This window comes from Oncorhynchus tshawytscha, linkage group LG07, assembly GCF_018296145.1.
Source record: "Oncorhynchus tshawytscha isolate Ot180627B linkage group LG07, Otsh_v2.0, whole genome shotgun sequence".
In the NCBI taxonomy this organism is placed as follows: Eukaryota; Metazoa; Chordata; class Actinopteri; order Salmoniformes; family Salmonidae; genus Oncorhynchus; species Oncorhynchus tshawytscha.
Window position 1 is genome coordinate 25,850,874 of NC_056435.1, and position 19,433 is coordinate 25,870,306.

Sequence of the window (19,433 nt, forward strand, 5' to 3'; positions counted from 1 at the left end):
ACTATAAAATTACAGAAAATCCTATATGTTTAAATTCAATCGCAAGTGATGCATGCCAAGTTAATTTGCAGGACGAGTCAAAAAGTATCAAAGTGCATTGCCATTTTTCATTTGACTAGGCAAGTCGGAACAAATTCTTATTTACAGTGACGGCCTACTCTGGCCAAAACCAGACGACGCTGAGGCCAATTGTGTGCCGCCCTATGGAACTCTCTATCACAGCCAGATGTGATACAGCCTGGATTTGAACCAGGGACTAGTAGTGACAGATCTTGCACTGAGATGCAGTGTCTTAGACCAATGTGCCACTCGGGAGCAAATTGACCAGAAATATAGAGCAAAACACTAATATAGTATACTAATTACTAGAAATGTACAGTAAAATGACAAATTTACAGCAATTGCTAAAAGTATAGTTTCATGTTTTCACATGTGGAAAGTCACATGATTTCACACTTGAAAAGCAACATTTTACAAATGAAATCATGTCAAATGTGCTTTGGAACACTTCACATTTCACATGTGATAATGTAAAACATTATCATGATGTCACGTTATCACATTAACATCACATAAGTTCAACCATCCCAAACCTTTATAAGTAAAGCAATAAAATGCTATGGAGCTTTTAAAGTAAATGGCATGCTGTTCAGCTAAGATATAACCCCACCTGAGATTTAAACTCACAACCTGGATTTGAGGTACAATGATCTTTCTCTTGTGCCACAGTCTGCAGCATCCCCCTACACATGCATTACCTATAATACATCTCTGCACTTAGCAAAAGAGTGCCATCTGCACTGATATTTTATTTATCAGTAATTCTGACTATTCTCTCATTTCATTTACTTACTGTATTTCAGCAATTTGAGGGTTTTCTGTATAGTTCTCTATGTTGGCCGGGGATATGATTCTGTTTTAATGTTACTCCTGAATTACTATGATAAATATAATTGTTTTTCTTGTGTTTTTTTAACAATGCTGAGATTTACTTTGAAAGTGTATGAATACAGGTGAGATCAGATATGCCACAATGTTTGTGTTAGTATCAGGAAAATCAAAAACAGGTTGTGAGTTCAAATCCCAGGTAAGGGGATAACTACTGTAATAAATACTGTATAAATAAAAAATACACAATGTAGTCAGATATATAAGTTGAAAACACTGTATGATAAAAGCACGGTCTGTGTGTCATAATGACAAATTTCTGTTTGCATTGCATGACCTGTGAAAATTGTGAAAGGTTATGTGATCACACATGAAAATCCACAAATGAAATATCATCACTTCAAGTGCTCCAAGAACAAATGGTTTCACATGATTTCATGTGAAAATGATGGAGCAATTTCAGTGCCAACAGAAATTACAATTTGTATTAGGATGTTAAATTTGAATGTAATATTTTTGAATGTTTAATGCACAAATTGAATAATTGAATAAATAAATTGAACTTATATTTGGAACCACCAAGACTCTTCCTACAGCCGGCTGCCTGGCCAAACTGAGCAATCGGGGGAGAAGGGCCTTGGTCGGTTAGGTGACCAAGAACCCAATGGTCACTCTGACAGAGCTCCAGAGTTCCTCTGTGGAAATGGGAGAACCTTCCAGAAGGACAACCATCTCTGCAGCACTCCACAAATCAGGCCTTTATGGTAGAGTGGCCAGACGGAAGCCACTCCTCAGTAAAAGGCACATGACAGCCCTCTTGGAGATTGCCAATAGCCACCTAAAGGACTCTTAGACCATGAGAAACAAGATTATATGGGCTGATGAAACAAAGATGGAACTTTAAGGCCTGAATGCCAAGCGTCATGTCTGGAGGAAACCTGGCACCATCCCTACGGTGAAGCATGGTGGTGGCAGCATCATGCTATGGGGATGTTTTTCAGCGGTAGGGACTGAGGGATTAGTCAGGATCAAGGGAAATATGAAGATATCCTTGATGAAAATCTGCTCCAGAGCACTCAGGAACTCAGACTGGGGGGCGAAGGTTCACCTTCCAACAGCGCAACGACCCTAAGCACAGCCAAGACAATGCAGGAGTGGCTTCTGGACAAGTCTCTGAATGTCCTTGGGTGGCCCAGCCAGAGCTCGGACTTGAACCCAATCTCTGGAGAGACCTGAAAATAGCTATGCAGCGACACTCCCCATCCAAGCTGACACATCTTGAGAGGATCTGCAGAGAAGAATGGGAGAAACTCCCCAAATAAAGGCGTGCCAAGCATATAGCATCATACCCAACAAGACTCATGGCTGTAATCGCTGATAAAGGTGCTTCAACAAAAGTACTGAGTAAAGGGTCTGAATACTTACGTAAATAATAAATATATATTTACTTTTTTTGCCAAAAACAATTAAAACCAGTTTTCACTTTGCCATTATGGGGTATCGTGTGCAGATTATTGAGGGGAAAAATCTATTTAATCAATTTTCAAGGCTGTAACATAACAAAATGTGGAAAGTCAAGGGGTCAGAATTTTTTCTGAATGCACTGTATATATTCAGTTTCAATATGGTAGATACTGCATTCATTGTCTGTGTATCAAGTTTTCATATATTCAACTTCTCAGATGAGTTCAGATTCAGTTTTCAAATTCAGTTCTCTAAATTCAGATTCAAAACTAGAGACAACATCCTAGTACTTTGCCAGCTAAGAAAGGTAGAGGAGAACAACTAATCAAACACTTTGCGTGGTAAACAAGTTTCTGGTGGTTTCAAATGCCAATGCGGAATGTTCAACTTTAACTATGAATTTGGTTCTAGCGTTTGAAGTGATTCTGATATAAGCTATTACAACCCCATTCCTGAAAGCTAAAACTCTCTGGAGCATGAATGTGCTTCGCGATCCCCTATATGATGATCACAGGCCGCTATAGAAGGGAGTGTCACAAAAAACAATTTGTCCCTAATAAGAATATAGTTGAGTAGCCCTGTCATATCCCTTCTAAGGTTAGCCTTTCCACTCCCTATTTCATCTTGGACTTGTGACTGACTGTGAATGTCACAAGACTGTGTTTGCCCACTTATATAGATAACACCCATAGGGATTAGTTCAGGAAGCCAACAAGTCTTCAACTCTCCAGCAAGGTTCATCGAACCACCTCGGTTACATTTCACCCCCCTTTGACCTCATACATAGAGATCGTAGCAACAATATAACTGACTGAATTCGAAATCAGGCCTCCTGCACAACAACAACACTTTCTGTGGCAAACAGAAGGACCTGTGCACCCCATTTAATGAGAGTACAACAGAGGTGGTTTGGTGATCCATCCATGTGATGAGTAGCCTCGTAATTACCAGAATGATTACCATGTGTAGCTAACCATTCGTGTAAGCTTGTGATGAACAACCTTGGCTGAGACATGAAGATGTGTTAGTTTGACCGATGGGGTTCTAACCCAGGTCTCCAATGCACCAGACAATGCAACTTTTCAGGTCTCAGACAAGTTACTCATCATATGAGCGTGATCACCGAACTACCTGTGTTACACTTCACACCCCTTTCACCTTCACCATGAATAGACCCATCCAAGTCACTGGACCAATGCATAGGCTTTAGCTCAATAGGCTAACACAGTCTTTACCCAGTCAGACACGTGTTAACCTTATAATGACTACTGTAATATGTGTCAACAACCAGAATTGTAATTGGTTGAATTCTACCGTCATATCATACTGAGCTATGATTGATTAAGACCACCCAGGTCGTGGGGTCATTGCAGTTGATCATGGCCGGAGACATATGAACATCCCAGTTATAGCTAGCTAATAAAGAGCTACATTTCATAAAAATCCTGTCGTACTGCATTTTATTATGTTGTGCAAAGCATGCAAAACAAGACATGGTGTCAGAATAAAAGGACTAAAAGATGGATTTTGCTGGAGTTCCTTCACCTCGGATGGACTGCGTCTACAAATTTACCCGATGCATGGCGCAAGTTCAAACAGCATGTGGAGCTAATGTTCACAGGTCCTCTGAAGGAACAAGAGTGGGCAAAGTGCAGCTACCTGCTCCTGTGGATCGGTGAAAAACTGAGAGCCATTCACAACACATGGACACTTACTGAGGCTGACTCCAAAGTACTGAAAACATAATAAGATATTTTTGAAGCATATGTTGTGCCAAAGACCATTACGATTTTCATTAGGTACAGATTCCATGAGAAAGTACAGGGAGCTACCGAATCGTTTGTGACTGAGCTGTGTCGGCTTTTGAAAGACTGTGATCATGCAAACAAGGATGAGATGGTCAGGGACTGTATTGTATTTGGAATATACTCACCGCTAGTGAGAGAGAAACTTTTGAATGTTGGGTCTGAGCTAACGCTGGACAAAGCTATCGACATAGCCAGATCTCACGAGTTAGCACAGGCTCAGATGAAAACCATTTTAGGCGGCGACACGAGCACATTACCTGAACAAGCCGTGCAAGCAGTCAGGCAGACATCAAAGCCCAGAGATTGCACTTCAGAACGGAGAGAGACATAACTCCAAAAGAGAGTGACACAGTCTCAAAACGCCCCAGAACAAGTGGATGTTGTGGATACAAACTGCATGGGGAACAGGAAAATTGCCCAGCTAAAGGCAAACAGTGTACTAAATGTGGAAAATGGAATCACTTTGCAAAAGTGTGCAGAACTTACTGTGGGAAAACAGTACACACAGTGAGTAAAGCTGAAATGTCAATCAAATAGTCAAATACTGGATGAACTGTTTATTGATTCAGTGACACAGAAAAGTCACATCAGAGACAGCGCAAGCCTTTGCTGACATTGAGATAGGAACACAAGGCACAGAGCTAAAGTTCAAACAAGACACTGGTGCACAAGTAAACATTATTCCTCTGAATGAGTACCGCAGCTTGACATCTGAGTGCGAGCTACAGCCCACCTCGCGCAGACTGACTAGTTATGGTGGTGAACAGCTCACAGTAAAAGGCACATGCACTTTCAAATGCAAATACAAGGAAAGTGAAATGATGTTGGACTTTTACATTGTTGACACTGCAGTGCTAGGTCTTAAAGCATGTTTTGACATTGACCTAATCAAGCTAGTGTTATAAGTGACGGCACCAGTGGAGACAGAAAAAGAATGTCATCAATGAGTTTGCTGATGTTTTTACAGGAATACATGGAGCAATCTGACAATGTCGCCAAGGTTACAGAACTGACAGATTGGGTCAGAGTATGTCTCGACCCACATTATCCCTTACCGACGCTAGATGACATCACACACAAGCTAGCAGGTGCACACTACTTCAGTGTCATGGATGCCAGATCAGGCTAATGGGCTATCAAGCTCACTGAAGAGTCATCTAAACTCACAATGTCAACACACCGGTTTAGCCTCTACAGCTTTCGTTGCCTGCCTTTTGGGATTATCTCAGCCCTAAAACAAGTTTCATCGAAAGTTCAACGAGATGTACAAAGGCGTTGTGGAAATTGTAGACGACATCCTTGGCTATGGTCGAACCAAAGAGGAACACAACAGAAACCTCAGTGCGATGCTGCAAAGGTCCTGTGAAAGAGGAGTCCGGCTAAACCCTGAGAAGAGCACAGTCAGCGCTACAGAGGTCAGCTACTTCGGACATAATCTCACAGTAAATGGAATCAAGTCAGATCCACAGAAAATCTCAGCCATAAAGGAGATGGAGCCACCAAAGAACCATGCAGAGCTGGAAACAGTGCTTGGCATGGTCAACCACTTAGCCAAGTTCGCACCCAGCCTCTCCAATGCCAACTCACCCCTGTGTCAGCTGCTAAAGCAGTCCAGTGAGTTCTTCTGGGACAACCAATATGACATTGCTTTCTAGAAAGTGGACGACTTGATCACGAGAGAAACAGGACCAATTCCTGCCTACTACGACCCCAACAAAGAGCTCAGACTCCAAGTGTATGCGTGGAAGTATGGACTAGGTGCAGTGCTACTGCAAGAAGGAAAGCCCATCGGCTAGCGCTTCCAAATCTCTGACTGTGAAATCAACTACGCTCAAATTGAAAAGGAGCTGTACACCATTCTGTTCGGATGTCAGCGTTTCCATTAGTACGTCTATGGATGACAAGAGAAAATGCCCTCTGAGTGTCTGAGTTCTGGAACCATTGTGATGCACTATCACAGATCAACGGAATCATTTTCAAATGAGAGAATCATCATTCCTACCAGTCTCAGAGAGGAGATTTTGTACACATGGGCAAGGAAAAGTACAAAAAAGAGAGCACAGAACATTTTGTTTTGGCCAGAATGTGCATACAAATAGAGGACATTGTTGGTAAATGCCCCACACATGTCACCACATGCCCAAATTACCCTTCAAAGTAATGGCCAGGCTGAAAAATCTGTCCAGATTGCTAAATCACTCATGGACAAAACAAAAGCAGACGATAGACCCCTACATCACTCTCCTTGAGTACTCCAATTGACAACATCAAATCACCAGCCCAGCTGTTGATGAGCCTCAGACTTCGCTCAAACCTTCCTAGCAGCAACCAGCAGCTGCAACCTGAGGTTGTCAGCTACAAAGAAAGGCATGCAAAACATGCAGAGACAACACTAAAAGCAATACTACGTCAGGTCAACTAGACCACCACCACCACTGAACGACGGAGAGTCAGTTAGAAGCCAGGAGCATGACTACTAATAGCCATCAGTCGTCATTCAGCCAGCTGACACTGAATGTTCGCACCGCAGAAGGCGCGGTGTACAGCCACAATCGTAGTCACCTACTGAACACAAAAGAACAACACACTGATGAGATTAACTGTTTCCCTAAAAGAGAACGTGATGGACTAAACACACACACAAACACAACACACACCATACTTACCTGCAACACCATAACTGTTGACTGACAAAGAATTATGCTCAGCTTCATACCACACAAGGTCAGGAAGAAAGGTCAAGCCTAGAGCTGTGAAATGAAACACTTATATGTACACTTATATTAAAATATGTAGAACATTTGTATTTTTTAAAGAAGGGGGATGTAATATTCATGTGTCAACATACTGAATTGTAATTGGTTGCATTCTACCGTCATACTGCGCTATGATTAAGACCACCCAGGTCATGAGGTCATTGCAGTTGACCATGGCCAGAGACACTTGAACATGCCCGTTATAGCTAGCTAATAAAGAGCTATGTTTTATACTGCATTTTATTATTATGTACAAAGCGTGCAAAAAAAGAAAACTACCCTTGCAGAAGACTTGAAACCAGGGTGTCACGCCCTGATCATAGTGAGCCCTCGGTTCTCTATGGTGTTTAGGTCAGAGGGTGACTGGGGGGGTTATCTAGTTTATAGATTTCTAGGTTGGTGGTTTGTGTGGTTCCCAATTAGAGGCAGCTGGTAATCGTTGACTCTAATTGGGGATCATATTTAGGTAGGCTTTTTCCCCACTTGCATTTGTGGGATATTGTTTGTGTTAGTGTGTTTGAGCACTATGTCGTCACGGTCTTTGTAAGTTTTGTTATTTTGTTTCTAGTTTCACTTTGTAATTAAAGATGTGGAACTCAATTCACACTGCGCCTTGGTCCGCTCATTTCCAAAATCGTGACAGAATATCCCACCAACAAAGGACCAAGCAGTGTGAACATGAGGTAAGGAAGTTTTGGACTTGGGAGGACATGAGAGGACACGAAACCCTTCCTTGGCGGGAGTCACCAAGGAGCATGGAAGGACAGCGACGACACCGGGGACCACGGTCACAGAAACCCCAAGATTTCTGGGGGGGAGGGGGCACATGGAGCTGGCGGTCGAGCAGCGGAGAGTGCCAGAGCCTGTTTGGCAGTTGGAGGAGGAATTTGATGCAAGATTCCGGAGAGAGCGATGTAACCAGTGCGTGTAACCAGTCCGGTGCCACCTGTACCGGCTCCACGCACTAGGCCTCCAGTGCGCATTCACAGTCCAGAGCTTCCGGCGACGGTTCACAGTCCAGCGCTTCCGGCGATGGTTCACAGTCCAGCGCTTCCGGCGACGATTCCCAGTCCAGCGCTTCCGGCAACGGTTCCGTCCAGCGCCTCCGGCGACGGTTCCCAGTCCAGAGCCTCCGGCGACGGTTCACAGTCCAGAGCTTCCTCCAGCAATGGTCAATGGTCCGGAGCTTCCAGGCAAGGCGTCCAGTCCCGCTGCATGGCAGGAGCCTTCCTCTGCGCCGATGTCCAGTACAGGCACGGCGTCCAGTCCCGCTCCATGGCAGGAGCCTTCCTCTGCGCCAGTGCCCAGTCCAGGCATGGCGTCCAGTCCCGCTCCATGGCGGGAGCCTTCCTCTGCGCCGGTGCCCAATCCAGGCACGGCGTCCAGTCCCGCTCCAAGGCCGGAGCCTTCCTCTGCGTCGGGGCCCAATCCAGGCATGGCGTCCAGTCCCGCTCCAAGGCGGGAGCCTTCCTTTGCGTCGGGGCCCAGTCGGGCACGGCGTCCAGTCCAGCTCCAAGGCCTTCCTCTGCGCCGGTGCCCAGTCCAGGCACTGTGTCCAGTCCCGTTCCAAGGCCGGAGCCTTCCTCTGCGCCAGTACCCAGTCTGGGCAAGGCGTCCAGTCCAGCTCCATGGCCGGAGCCTTCCTCAGCGCCGGTGCCCAGTCCAGGTGCGGCGTCCAACCCAGCTCCATGGCCGGGGTCCTCCTCTGCGCCGATGTCCAGGCACGGCGTTCTACTCGGCTCCATGGCCGGATCTGTGGTCTGGGCGGGGGCAAAGACCCGCACCAGAGCCGCCACCGACACTAGTCATCCCCTTACCCTCTCCATTTGGTATCAGGTTTTGCGGCCGGAGTCCGCACCTTTGGGCGTGGATACTGTAACACCCTGACCATAGAGAGCCCTCGGCTCTCTATGGTGTTTAGGTCACAGCGTGACTGAGGGGATTATCTAGTTTATAGATTTCTAGGTTGGTGGTTTGTGTGGTTCCCAATTAGAGGCAGCTGGTAATCGTTGCCTCTAATTTAGGTATACTTTTTCCCCACCTGCATTTGTGGGATATTGTTTGTGTTAGTGTGTTTGGGCACTACATCCTCACAGTCTTTGTAAGTTTTGTTAGTTTCACTTAAATACATTTTGTGGAACTATACTCTGGGCCTTGCTTCGCTCATTTCCAAGATCGTGACACAGGGGTGGACTGGGGCCCAATGTTTCCTTGAGGCCCCCACACTGGCCCATTATTTTCCTTGAGGCAAAACGAAAACTAGTTAAAAAGCCCCACTGGGCTAAAAATTAACCACCCCATCTGGAATTATCCCAAATTGTCTAACACAAACAAACACGTCTTCAGGTTTCAGTCAAGGTTCTCATCACATAAGCATGGATCACCAAACCACGTGAGTAACCTTGCTGGATCTTGAAGACTTGTATTAGTGTCACACCTTGCATAATTGAAGGCCTTTTTTAATAGCACAATATGTTGTAATGCTTCAGGAGGGCAGTTTTGTGTGTTTTTGAGGTAGACGTCCAGAGTTTGAGTCTCCATACGAGTTGAATCAGGGGAAGCCGTGCTCGCTAAGCGTGACGTTCTTTACAATGGTACCACCTGACTCGGATCTACAGTTGCGCTGGTTCAACCGCTGGGGTCGCTGTGGAGTGAGTTAAGGGAGTGAATGTAGCAGATGGGGATCTGTGAAACTCACTCATCAGCCTGAAGTGTTGCTCCTTGCGCAACTGAAGATGGCCTTTTCCAATAGAGAGGTGGGTTGGAAGGCTTCAGGAGGAAGGTCATGTCTGTTTGCGAGGCAGAGGTCTTGAGTTTGAGTCTGGGTATAAACTAAAGCGGTACTTGTTAAGCACGCAGCATGTCTTCCTATACGTTAACTTCCTGAACGTATCCCTATAGACTTTAGCTAAGTGGGCTAACACAGTCTTGTGACATGCAGGCGACCTAGTTCGAACCTAGTCAGTTACAAAAGCAAGATTAAATAGGGAGTGGAAAGGTTATCCTTAGAAGGGCTATGACGGGGCATTTCAACTAGATTGTTACGGGTGCCAAATGTTGTTTTTTGTGACAGTCCCTTCTAACGCAGCCTGTGATCATCTTAGAGGGGATCAGAAGGCACTTCGTTGCTCCAGAGATTCTTAGCTTTCAGGACTGGGGTCAATAGTTTATAGCCAGAGCGGTTCAAATGCTAGAGCCAAATTTAATTGAAGAAAATAAATTCAACATGCAACATTGGCTTCAGAAACCGGCAGAAGTTTCTTTTCACCACAGTGAGTGTTTGAGTCTATCTGTTCTCCCCTAGCAGGATGTTTTCTCTGGTTTTGAATCTGAATTTAGAGAACTGAATTAGGAAACTGAATCTGAAATCATCTGAGAAGTTGAATATACAAAACTTTGATAACCTTGAAATGATCGTTTGCTAAACTTGATATAATGAATGCAATATCTACCATTCTGAAACTGAATATATAAATATTGAACTTGAATATTCAGTTATGAAATACAAGTTAAATGTATGTATTCAATGATTTCATTTGTGCATTACAAATTCAAAAATATTACATTCAAATTGAATATCCTAATACTAATTCAAAGTTAAATACACTCCATAGAAAATCCACATAACCACATGTTCCAAAAACACATGATTTCAAATACTTTCACATTTGTATAACATGGAAATTTAACGTGAAATCATGTGGTTTTTCCGTAAGGGTCTACCTTTTGCGTTCATGTCTGTTGTTTTGCTATTTCGGCTTTTTGTTCGAAGTGTCGAAGCCTAAAGACACTCCAGATCAACAAATGACCCCAGAGCACCCTCCACTGTGTGTCACACAACGGAGTGTCTACTAATTACAGCAGTATTTACAGTGAGGTCTGTTGGAGCGATGAACTGGAACCAGTCACTATGAGTGCTTTAACAGTAGGCTACATTATCCTAGCTACTGACCATTATGAACATCGTCACCTGTCCACTGTGTTACCTCATCACTGATATATTATAGCATTGTGTTGTGGTGTGGATGTAAAGCAATGTAAATCAAATCCATTACACTGATTAGGAAACACTTTACGTTAAGTATTGTGTATTCTGTAATAACTTGTTGTGACATAAGTACTCCGCATTTACATTTGAATAGTTTAATGGTTCACATTATTACAAATGTATTATGTTATTACACAATTTGCTGACAATCATTATCATTATGATCATCATTATCATCATTATGATGATGGTGTGTGCAACCTACCCATAGAGATACATATCTACCCTATTTAATTGTCTGGACATACCTATGTGACTTCTGTGTGACGATGCAAGGGTCAGCTGTCCCCAGAGAGACACCACACAGACGGCCAGCAGCAGCCCCCTTTTGCACACTCTCCGTAGGTCTCTCTCCCGCATACTGAAAAGACAGGGTGGGGAAAACTTGATCAGTAACTTACATCAGTCATTAGGACATTTTTGGAGTCACATACAGGCATGACGCAGTGAAAAGACTCAACAAACTACATACAGTACAAGTCCAATACAAATTCCATGCCATCTTTGCCCTAGCCTCATGAGCCACTCTGATCTCCCTAGCTTACATTTAGTATTTTACTATTTTATTTGGATGCCCACTAGCTGCTGCTAAGGCCGCCACTACTCTTCCTTGGGTCCATACGGAGTCAGTGCATATTTATTTAAGCTCGCGAGGCTAGCTTTGCCCTGCACAGAGACAAAAGATGGACAGTGCAACTAGACGGTACAACTCACAAAATCACAATATGGAGAAAGGAACTGGCTTTAGGCGGTGGCACGCTTATGCTGTTGGGTATCAAACACAGCAGGGTGTCTCATCCTGCAGATACAGTACAGTGTGGCTTCCTTCCCAAAAAACAGAATTATACATGAGCTTGTAGTAACATATGCATTGAACGCTGCAGTGCTTTCCTTTCCACACCATGACGCCAGTTGGTGTTTGATCAACTGTGAGGATGCATGTTTCCCATAGTTTTTTTCACAGAGATAAATAAACATACCCATGTTGATTCTGTGCGAACTGATTTAGCTAAATACCTTTTTTTGTATTCATGTGTAAACATACAGTAGATGGGTGCTTGTCATTTTCCCTCAAATTATGTGTTATTGTTATTCCCTTAAACACGTAGCTATAGTAACACTGCAGAAACCGCAAACCCACCACAAACTATTGTGCTGTGTACTTCTCTAACCTAGAAGATCTATAAATAGAACAAATGACGTCAGACTATCCCTTATTCCCCCATTTCCTCTTTCCCTTTTTATAAATGATGTCTGTCTTTCCCTTATTCCCTCGTTTCCTCTCTCTCTCTCTCTGCTCTCCCTACCTGGGAGGGAGGTGCCTGAGTAATAGTGTTTGGGTGGTCTGTCTTGGCTAGTGTCTCCCAGCTCAGTAATCTTCATGTAGTGTTCAGGGTCTGTTGTCCAGTAATACATTGTGGCTGTGTAAGATGCCCTTTGAGAGGAGAACAAACAATGCAATCAGCGGCTCATCTTATTGCCAACAGAGCCTGTTCCTCTCACAGGAAACACAGTCGCAAATCACAGGCATCCTTTCTTCTCATTGCAAGTGTATCCACTCAAATTAGTGAAAAGATTGGTTTCATGCTAAGAGCTTAACTCTTGGTTATTTGGCAGTGGCTCATGAAGGGAGTAGAGAGGGAGACATCTACCACAATAGAGCTGGGTGGCATCTAAAGGATAGTTTTCTCTACAGTATGTAGAGGATGCTGGTTTGATGGACAAGGTCAAGTGCAATCAGACCTGGATTCAGATATTATTTGTTTTCTTTCTATGGATGTTTTATTAGGCAGGTAGCCTAGTGGATAGAGTGTTGGACTTTTACCCAAAAGGTTGCAAGATCAAATCCCTGAGCTGAAAAAGTAAAAATCTGTTTTTCTACCCCTGAACGAGGCATTTAACCCACTTTTCCAAGGCCATCATTGAAAATAATATTTTTTTCTTAACTGACTTGCCTAGTTAAATAAAGGTAAAATGTAAAAAATTAAGCCTGCCTGGAGTGCCATATGGGCAGGGTTTACACTTTCGAGACAATTTCATTGGTTCCATTGAACCAGGCAATCAAGCACAGCAATAATTTAAGATAAAACAAATACTATTTGAACCCAGGTCTGGGTACAACCTTAATCTACCTAAACAGACCACTGTGTTCAGTTGGCTGAAGGGACTTGGTAAACAGGACAATTATCGCCCCTGATAGAGATGATGAACACCAGGTGGCGTATCAGAATGGTTTGGAGAGGAATGGGAAACCAGCTGAACAGGGTGACCTATAGCCTGGTAACTGGTGGTCCCAGATCTGTATGTGCTTTTGCCAACTCTGACTATTGTTGTCATACCATTCACGAGTTCCTCGCATGTGGCATGCATGGCTATACATGCAAATTGTGGAGGAGTTGGGAAACGCACATTCAGATTTGGCACACTACATCAACAGACTAGTTGAGAGAGGCTGATGGATGGTTGTTCTGCATGCTATACGTAGTAATATAATACACAGACACAGTACATCTCCAAGGCTTAAAGATGCAGCATAAAGATGAACCAACAGGGCTGGGGGTTTTAAGCTAACAACCGATGCCTGCAACTGGGTGGACAAGGCCGATGTGTTTGAGTTGGAGGGCAAAATATATCATTGTTGTCGTTGAGGATAGTTTTTTTTATGTGTGATGCAACTGGCTTTGTGCCACTTGTCATGCCCCCGAGCCAAGCCAAGCCATGTCTCTCCAACACAAACTAGATAAACAAGCATCCTTCTAATAGATTAGAGCATAATCTGAGCATAATAAAGCACACACCAAACCCGGTTTCATTGAATCATATTCATCAAGGTTGATCATTAAATGTTTTCTGTAATCACATAGCACAGAAATCAGATGTTATTCACAAATGAATCCCCTCAATGCATTGTGCCTCCCGAAGGCAATAAATTATGCATAGCAGCTCTCATTTACTAAAAATTAAACCACAACAAGGAATTTCAATACATTTTTCATACCATATACTGTAGATAAAAACATACTGTGCGGTGTTTCTACCAAACCTACATATCAACATATCAACATTATAAAGTTTGTTTTGAAGGCAAGTTGACAAAACAAATTAGATACAAAGTGAAACGCTACTTGAACCTCTGTAAGAAAAATTATCCTAGCATTGATAAGACTTTGAACATGGCAACAGGCCTCAAACACTCCAACATATTGGAACACAGAGTGAGTCAGCAATGTAGGTTAGGGTTACACTCTCTACCTGATTTATATAGAGTGATATGGTTTCAGATGAGTGGCTTAGCCGACTTCTCTTTTTTAATTAGTCTCTTTGGATTACTCCCCTACATGTGGGAAGATGTCGGACAGATTTATTTCTGTTTCTGCTTCTAAACTCCCTTTCATTCCTCCATGAAGGGATATACTGTAGCCAAACTGTAGAGGTGGCTCAGGAAGCAACTTAGAGAGAGCTAGTAAGGGTTGGGTGAATCCACTGTGATGACGTCACTAGCAGCCTTGAACCAAGCAGCCACCCCTCAAACTTCCTTCCTGCGTGTAATGGTAGGTGTGTGATGGGGTGATGGTGGATGAGGTGTGTCCATGCTCTGCTGAGCTCCTACCCTTTGGACTCTGACTGGACACGCTAGGCTAGGCTTCAGTACAGTGTGGACCTGGACCAGTTTTGCACGTCTTTGGACCCAGATATCTGCTACAGTACACAGAGGGATGAGATGTAAAGGGGAATGGCAGGAAGTCAGAGAGGAGAGCAGGAGGGCCTGCTAATACAGGCCTGAGGTGGTTTTGAGTTTCATGGTTCAGGTTCAAGGTTCAATGTCTGATGACCTAAAGACCACTACACCATACTGAACCCTATGGGAAACCCCAGACTCAGCTCAAAGGTAGCACAGGTGAGTATACCATTTGCATGTACTGTACTTTCCAATGGTGGCACATGGTCACTCTCAATACCACTTGGCATGAAGGAGTACCAGCCCTCTATTTTACTCAACACTGACTCAATTTCAGATTATTTGGGAATACTTAAAGGTAGTGTGTCACAAACCAGAATTTTGACTGCGATACTGATACCAGGTTTAGTATGACAATATCTGATACCATTACAATACTCAATACCAAAACGTTACAAAAACGTTACCAAAACAATACCACAAAAAAAAGAAGGCGTATTAGCCAAAGTCACAGAGCTCGTTTTATCTGATTTCATGGGGTTACAGATGACAAACAATCCCTGATATTTAGAACTTATTTCATTGGCAACTGTAAAGAAAACATATTATTGTATTGTACTGATTAACAACATTTGCAGAGAAGAAGCAACCTCTTTTTTTTTCTCGAAAAGCGTGCGCTGTCTCTTTAAGAAATGAATGGCATAATTTGCAAGGCAGAATGTGGCTGTGGAATCTGCCTTTGTGGCTGTGGAATCTAGTGGAAACCAGACGGTAGGCAAAGAAAGATGAAGAAGGGAATTTGTATTTGGTGGCGAGGGAGATTAAGTGGATTAATAACGTTTTAGGTGACAGTCAGTTTTTAAATCAGCATATTTTGCATTATGGGTACTAGGGTTGTGAATTCAACTGTAAGCTAGCAAGGAATGTTAGCCTACAGTTAAAGCTCAAAGCTACCGGTTTCACATTTCTGGTGAGCTAATGCAGCCCAGACAGCTCAAGCAATGAATGTGTAAGTGGAGCAGGCACTTTGCTCTTCACGCTATAATGGGGCTGTGCTGATACTGACTTGATCCTCTCAATTACGTGAGACACATTTGACAGTACAGAATGTAAAAAATAAATAATTTGGTATACCGTGCAACACTATTTAATGGATACTGTGAGATTCTGGCAATTAAGCCATTTTTTTCTACTTACCCAGAGTCAGATGAACTCATTGATACCATTTCTATGTATCTGCGTGCAGTAAGTATGAAGGAAGTTAGAGTTAATAATGCTAACTAGAGTTAGCATGATGACTGGAAGTATACTATTGTGCCTGTAGACTTCCAGTCATTGACATACTTTTGCAGTATCCCTTCAAGCAAGGTGTGGCATGCAATCAGGGAAACAAAACACCAACATTCTGGAACTGAAATGCAATTAACATTCGAGCATATGGCTAGATTGGCAGCGGAATGGAGAGCAGAGTGGATTTCTATTCATGGTATCACCCTACTTAGGTAAGAGCCCAAGACTTAAGAACCCAAAGCGTAACCCACAGAGATAGGAATTTCAATGATTTTATGAACAGACGTAGACTTATTTGAGATTGATTTGAAATTATGAATAAAAGATGATGTATCCACACTTGACTCATCTTGTATAAAAGTGAAGGTTATAACCATTAAAGAACATAATGGGGAAGCTTGTTACATATTTTGGGGGTGAGGCTTGTGAGTGCAAGGCACCCACCCAGTGCTAGTGTGATTAGTGTAGAACACCTGCCATCAGTGCCTAAACACAGACTATTCGCAGTCGGGGTCTCAATTTACTGTTGTAAGTTAGAATTGTAGAATTGTAAAACTGCTAAACATTCTCTCTGAGAGGGAGGCAACTAAAATCCCCCAAAAATACAAATCTCACTTTGGGCCCTCAAAGGCTAGAGGCAGCTTTGCCTGCCATGCTCCCATGTTTCAGTTTCGGAACCAATCAATTAGAACTAGCACCATTGTGCTTCCAGGGCAACAGCGACAGAATTCTAAGAGCTATTAGTTTGCACTATTTAACAATGGTTTCAAGAGATCTGCTTAACAAATTGCCCTCCCCTTCATAGACACAGACTTGCCCTCTCCCCCTCTTTCTACTCCCCTCCTCCTTCTCCTACCCCCCGCCCCCTTTCTCCCCTCTCGCTCTCTCCCCCGCTCTCCTGTCTCCTGTCTAAACACCACCTGATTTGCATACTTGCTTCTGGTTCAGTAACCCACCACAAACACACTTAGAGCGACTTGCGACCTTTATCTTGTCTAATGTTGAGAACCAAATTGGGGTTAGAAGTTAGAAAAAAGCCCCAACAGAATTCAGCAAACCAGGGTAGAGAAATGTGGTAGAATCTCAGAGTTTACTCCCCACTGGGGTCTCGGAGTCTGCAACATTAGTTACAGTACAGGCAGAGGCTGACAAAGCCCTGTTGGCCCTGTTACCGGAGCTAACATTAGGCAGGCTGACCCGTTTGAAAACATTCCCTCCGGTGTATGGTATGGCAGAGGTCATCTCAATAATATTGGCGCTCCACTGCCTGCCATGGATTTTCTTTAACAGAGTTCTGAACAACGCTTGGCTACACTCTGGGTTCATATGGCCCCCCCCCCCACACACACACACACACACACACACACACACACACACACACACACACACACACACACACACATACACATACACACACACACACACACAGACACACACAGGCACACACGCACACACACACATTGACATTAGTGATGAGGGGAAAAATTGATACAGTTGCATATCAAGATACTATTTTTCACAATATATAATATCTTATCGTTTTGACAATATTGCTATATTATTTTTGAGCTAGTTGGCTGTACCTGTATCAAAACTACATTTTTTTCCTTCATAGCTTGTTCTCCAGCCTCTTTTTAAATAGGGAGCCAATTTGTTTTTAGCAATTTATTTCTGTTCCATGACTTTCCAAAACTTGTTTTTCTCATGGCAATCTTTGTTCCTATGCAGCCAACATATGGTGAGCAATGTGTTTGGAACACCGAATCGCAATAAAATCACAATATCGAATCGCAATACATATAGAATTGTGAGAATCGCAACACATATCATATCGGCAGGTTGTATATTTGCTGTAAGAAGATTATTTCTACACTAGCAAACATTACTTTTTTCCCAGACGCCTTGATGTCATTGTAAAAAATGATTTATTTTTTCAGTTTTACCTGCTTATATTCTGGCCATGTTTTTTCTAATATTTTGAAGAAAGAATCAACTCCCTAAAACGGCATGCTAACTAGCTTACTCTCAGTTACATTGACTCAAGATGGACTCAATATTTTGCGGATATATTGCAGAGTAATTTACATTTTAGAGGAATAGGCTCCCTAATAAGCTTTGCTCGTTGGTTGTTTATGGGGGAGGGGTGGGGGGGGTCGTTTTAAAGCAGTTGTCACTTCTGATATACTGTAGACTCACACATCAAATGACATTTTTCACTGTGGGTCCATTCCCCTTAAATGAATATTCAAATCCGTGAAGAGAATCAGACATAAATTGAATGCATGAGCTGGGCCTAAGCTGTAACAAGATCAAAGTCATGCTAAGTGGATCTTCGGGCTTTATTTCCACATTTCATCCAACAATGTGTCTGCTGAAGCAGAAAATTATGCTGCTGCTTTAAAGCAATATAAGTCACTCTAGAATAAACACAATAAACTGTGATGCTCACACTATATGATTAAACTCCAATACAACCGAGTGCCCAGGAAACTGAGGGCATAGAATGTGACTGAACTATGGGGCTGAACCAGCCATACCAAGCACCACCCTCCTACAGCATGGACCTGTCTCTTACATCTCCCCTTCAATGATCCTGAATAATTGACTGGCATAATCGTCTAACTCTGAGGCACTTGATGTGGAACGTGATGGAACCCCACTGGTTTCAGTGCCAAACCAGGCGGGCAATTACAAAGCAACAGGAGGATATTAGTTCTGCTGACCACAATGCCTTCTCCAAATTAAATGTTGCATGAGATAACCTTTCATCTCGCTCAGAGGAATGACAGAATCTTGATGCTCCTTTTCCTTTAGCAAGCACTTTTTTACAAAATCCCACACTGAAGCCCAACATTGAATCTTAAATAGGTCAATTTAAACTTGAAAGCATTCAAGCTTCTCCCAAAACTTTTCAAACTGACATAACATCCTCAGAGTAAATCTATGTCCATGTGATAAGACCAAAGGAGAGAACAGAGATGCCATTCAAGTCAGTGTGGTGGAAACAAGCACCGCCTTTTCACGTAGAGCAGAACATAAAAACTCAGCTTGAAATTGAAATGAGTTTGTTCTTATTTTCATAGCTTCATGCAGTGCTTCACACCACAGGACATACAGTGGTTCCTCAATTAAAAGTTTCAAACTTATGCTGTAACCATTTGTGGTAGATGGTGGCAGATTGTGGTAAATTGCTTAATTCTGTCATTGCACCACACTATCACAAGGGGGCGTTAGAATGCTGATCTATCGGTAGTCTAATCTCTGGCATAAATTGACTATCTTTTCGTAAATTAATGGTGGTGTGAATGTTTCAGTCCGAGAGTCTCTCTTCTCTGACAATAGAGTCCTGCATCAGTGAAAAACAAAATTAGCTGGTGGGCGGTCCCGGAGTTGAGAGAGAACTTAAATACAATGGCACAATTACACTTGACATGTGGACTGATTATTTTTTTTTTAAATAGGCAAGGTGGGCTTTTAGTTTATCTCCCTCTAAAAACAGA

At 43.0% G+C, this 19,433-nt stretch overlaps 1 protein-coding gene across 2 annotated transcripts in view; it reads right to left on the bottom strand.

Annotated features, from left to right (window-relative positions):
* Positions 1-19,433, bottom strand: part of LOC112254211 (chemokine-like protein TAFA-2) — a 188,883-nt gene that overhangs the window by 83,972 nt on the left and 85,478 nt on the right. For both annotated transcript variants that reach the window (XM_024426550.2, XM_024426549.2), the window contains exon 2: positions 11,213-11,325. In XM_024426550.2, coding sequence (XP_024282318.1) covers positions 11,213-11,324 — 112 coding nt within the window. In that variant the 5' untranslated portion in view covers position 11,325. The remainder of the gene's footprint in view (positions 1-11,212; positions 11,326-19,433) is intronic.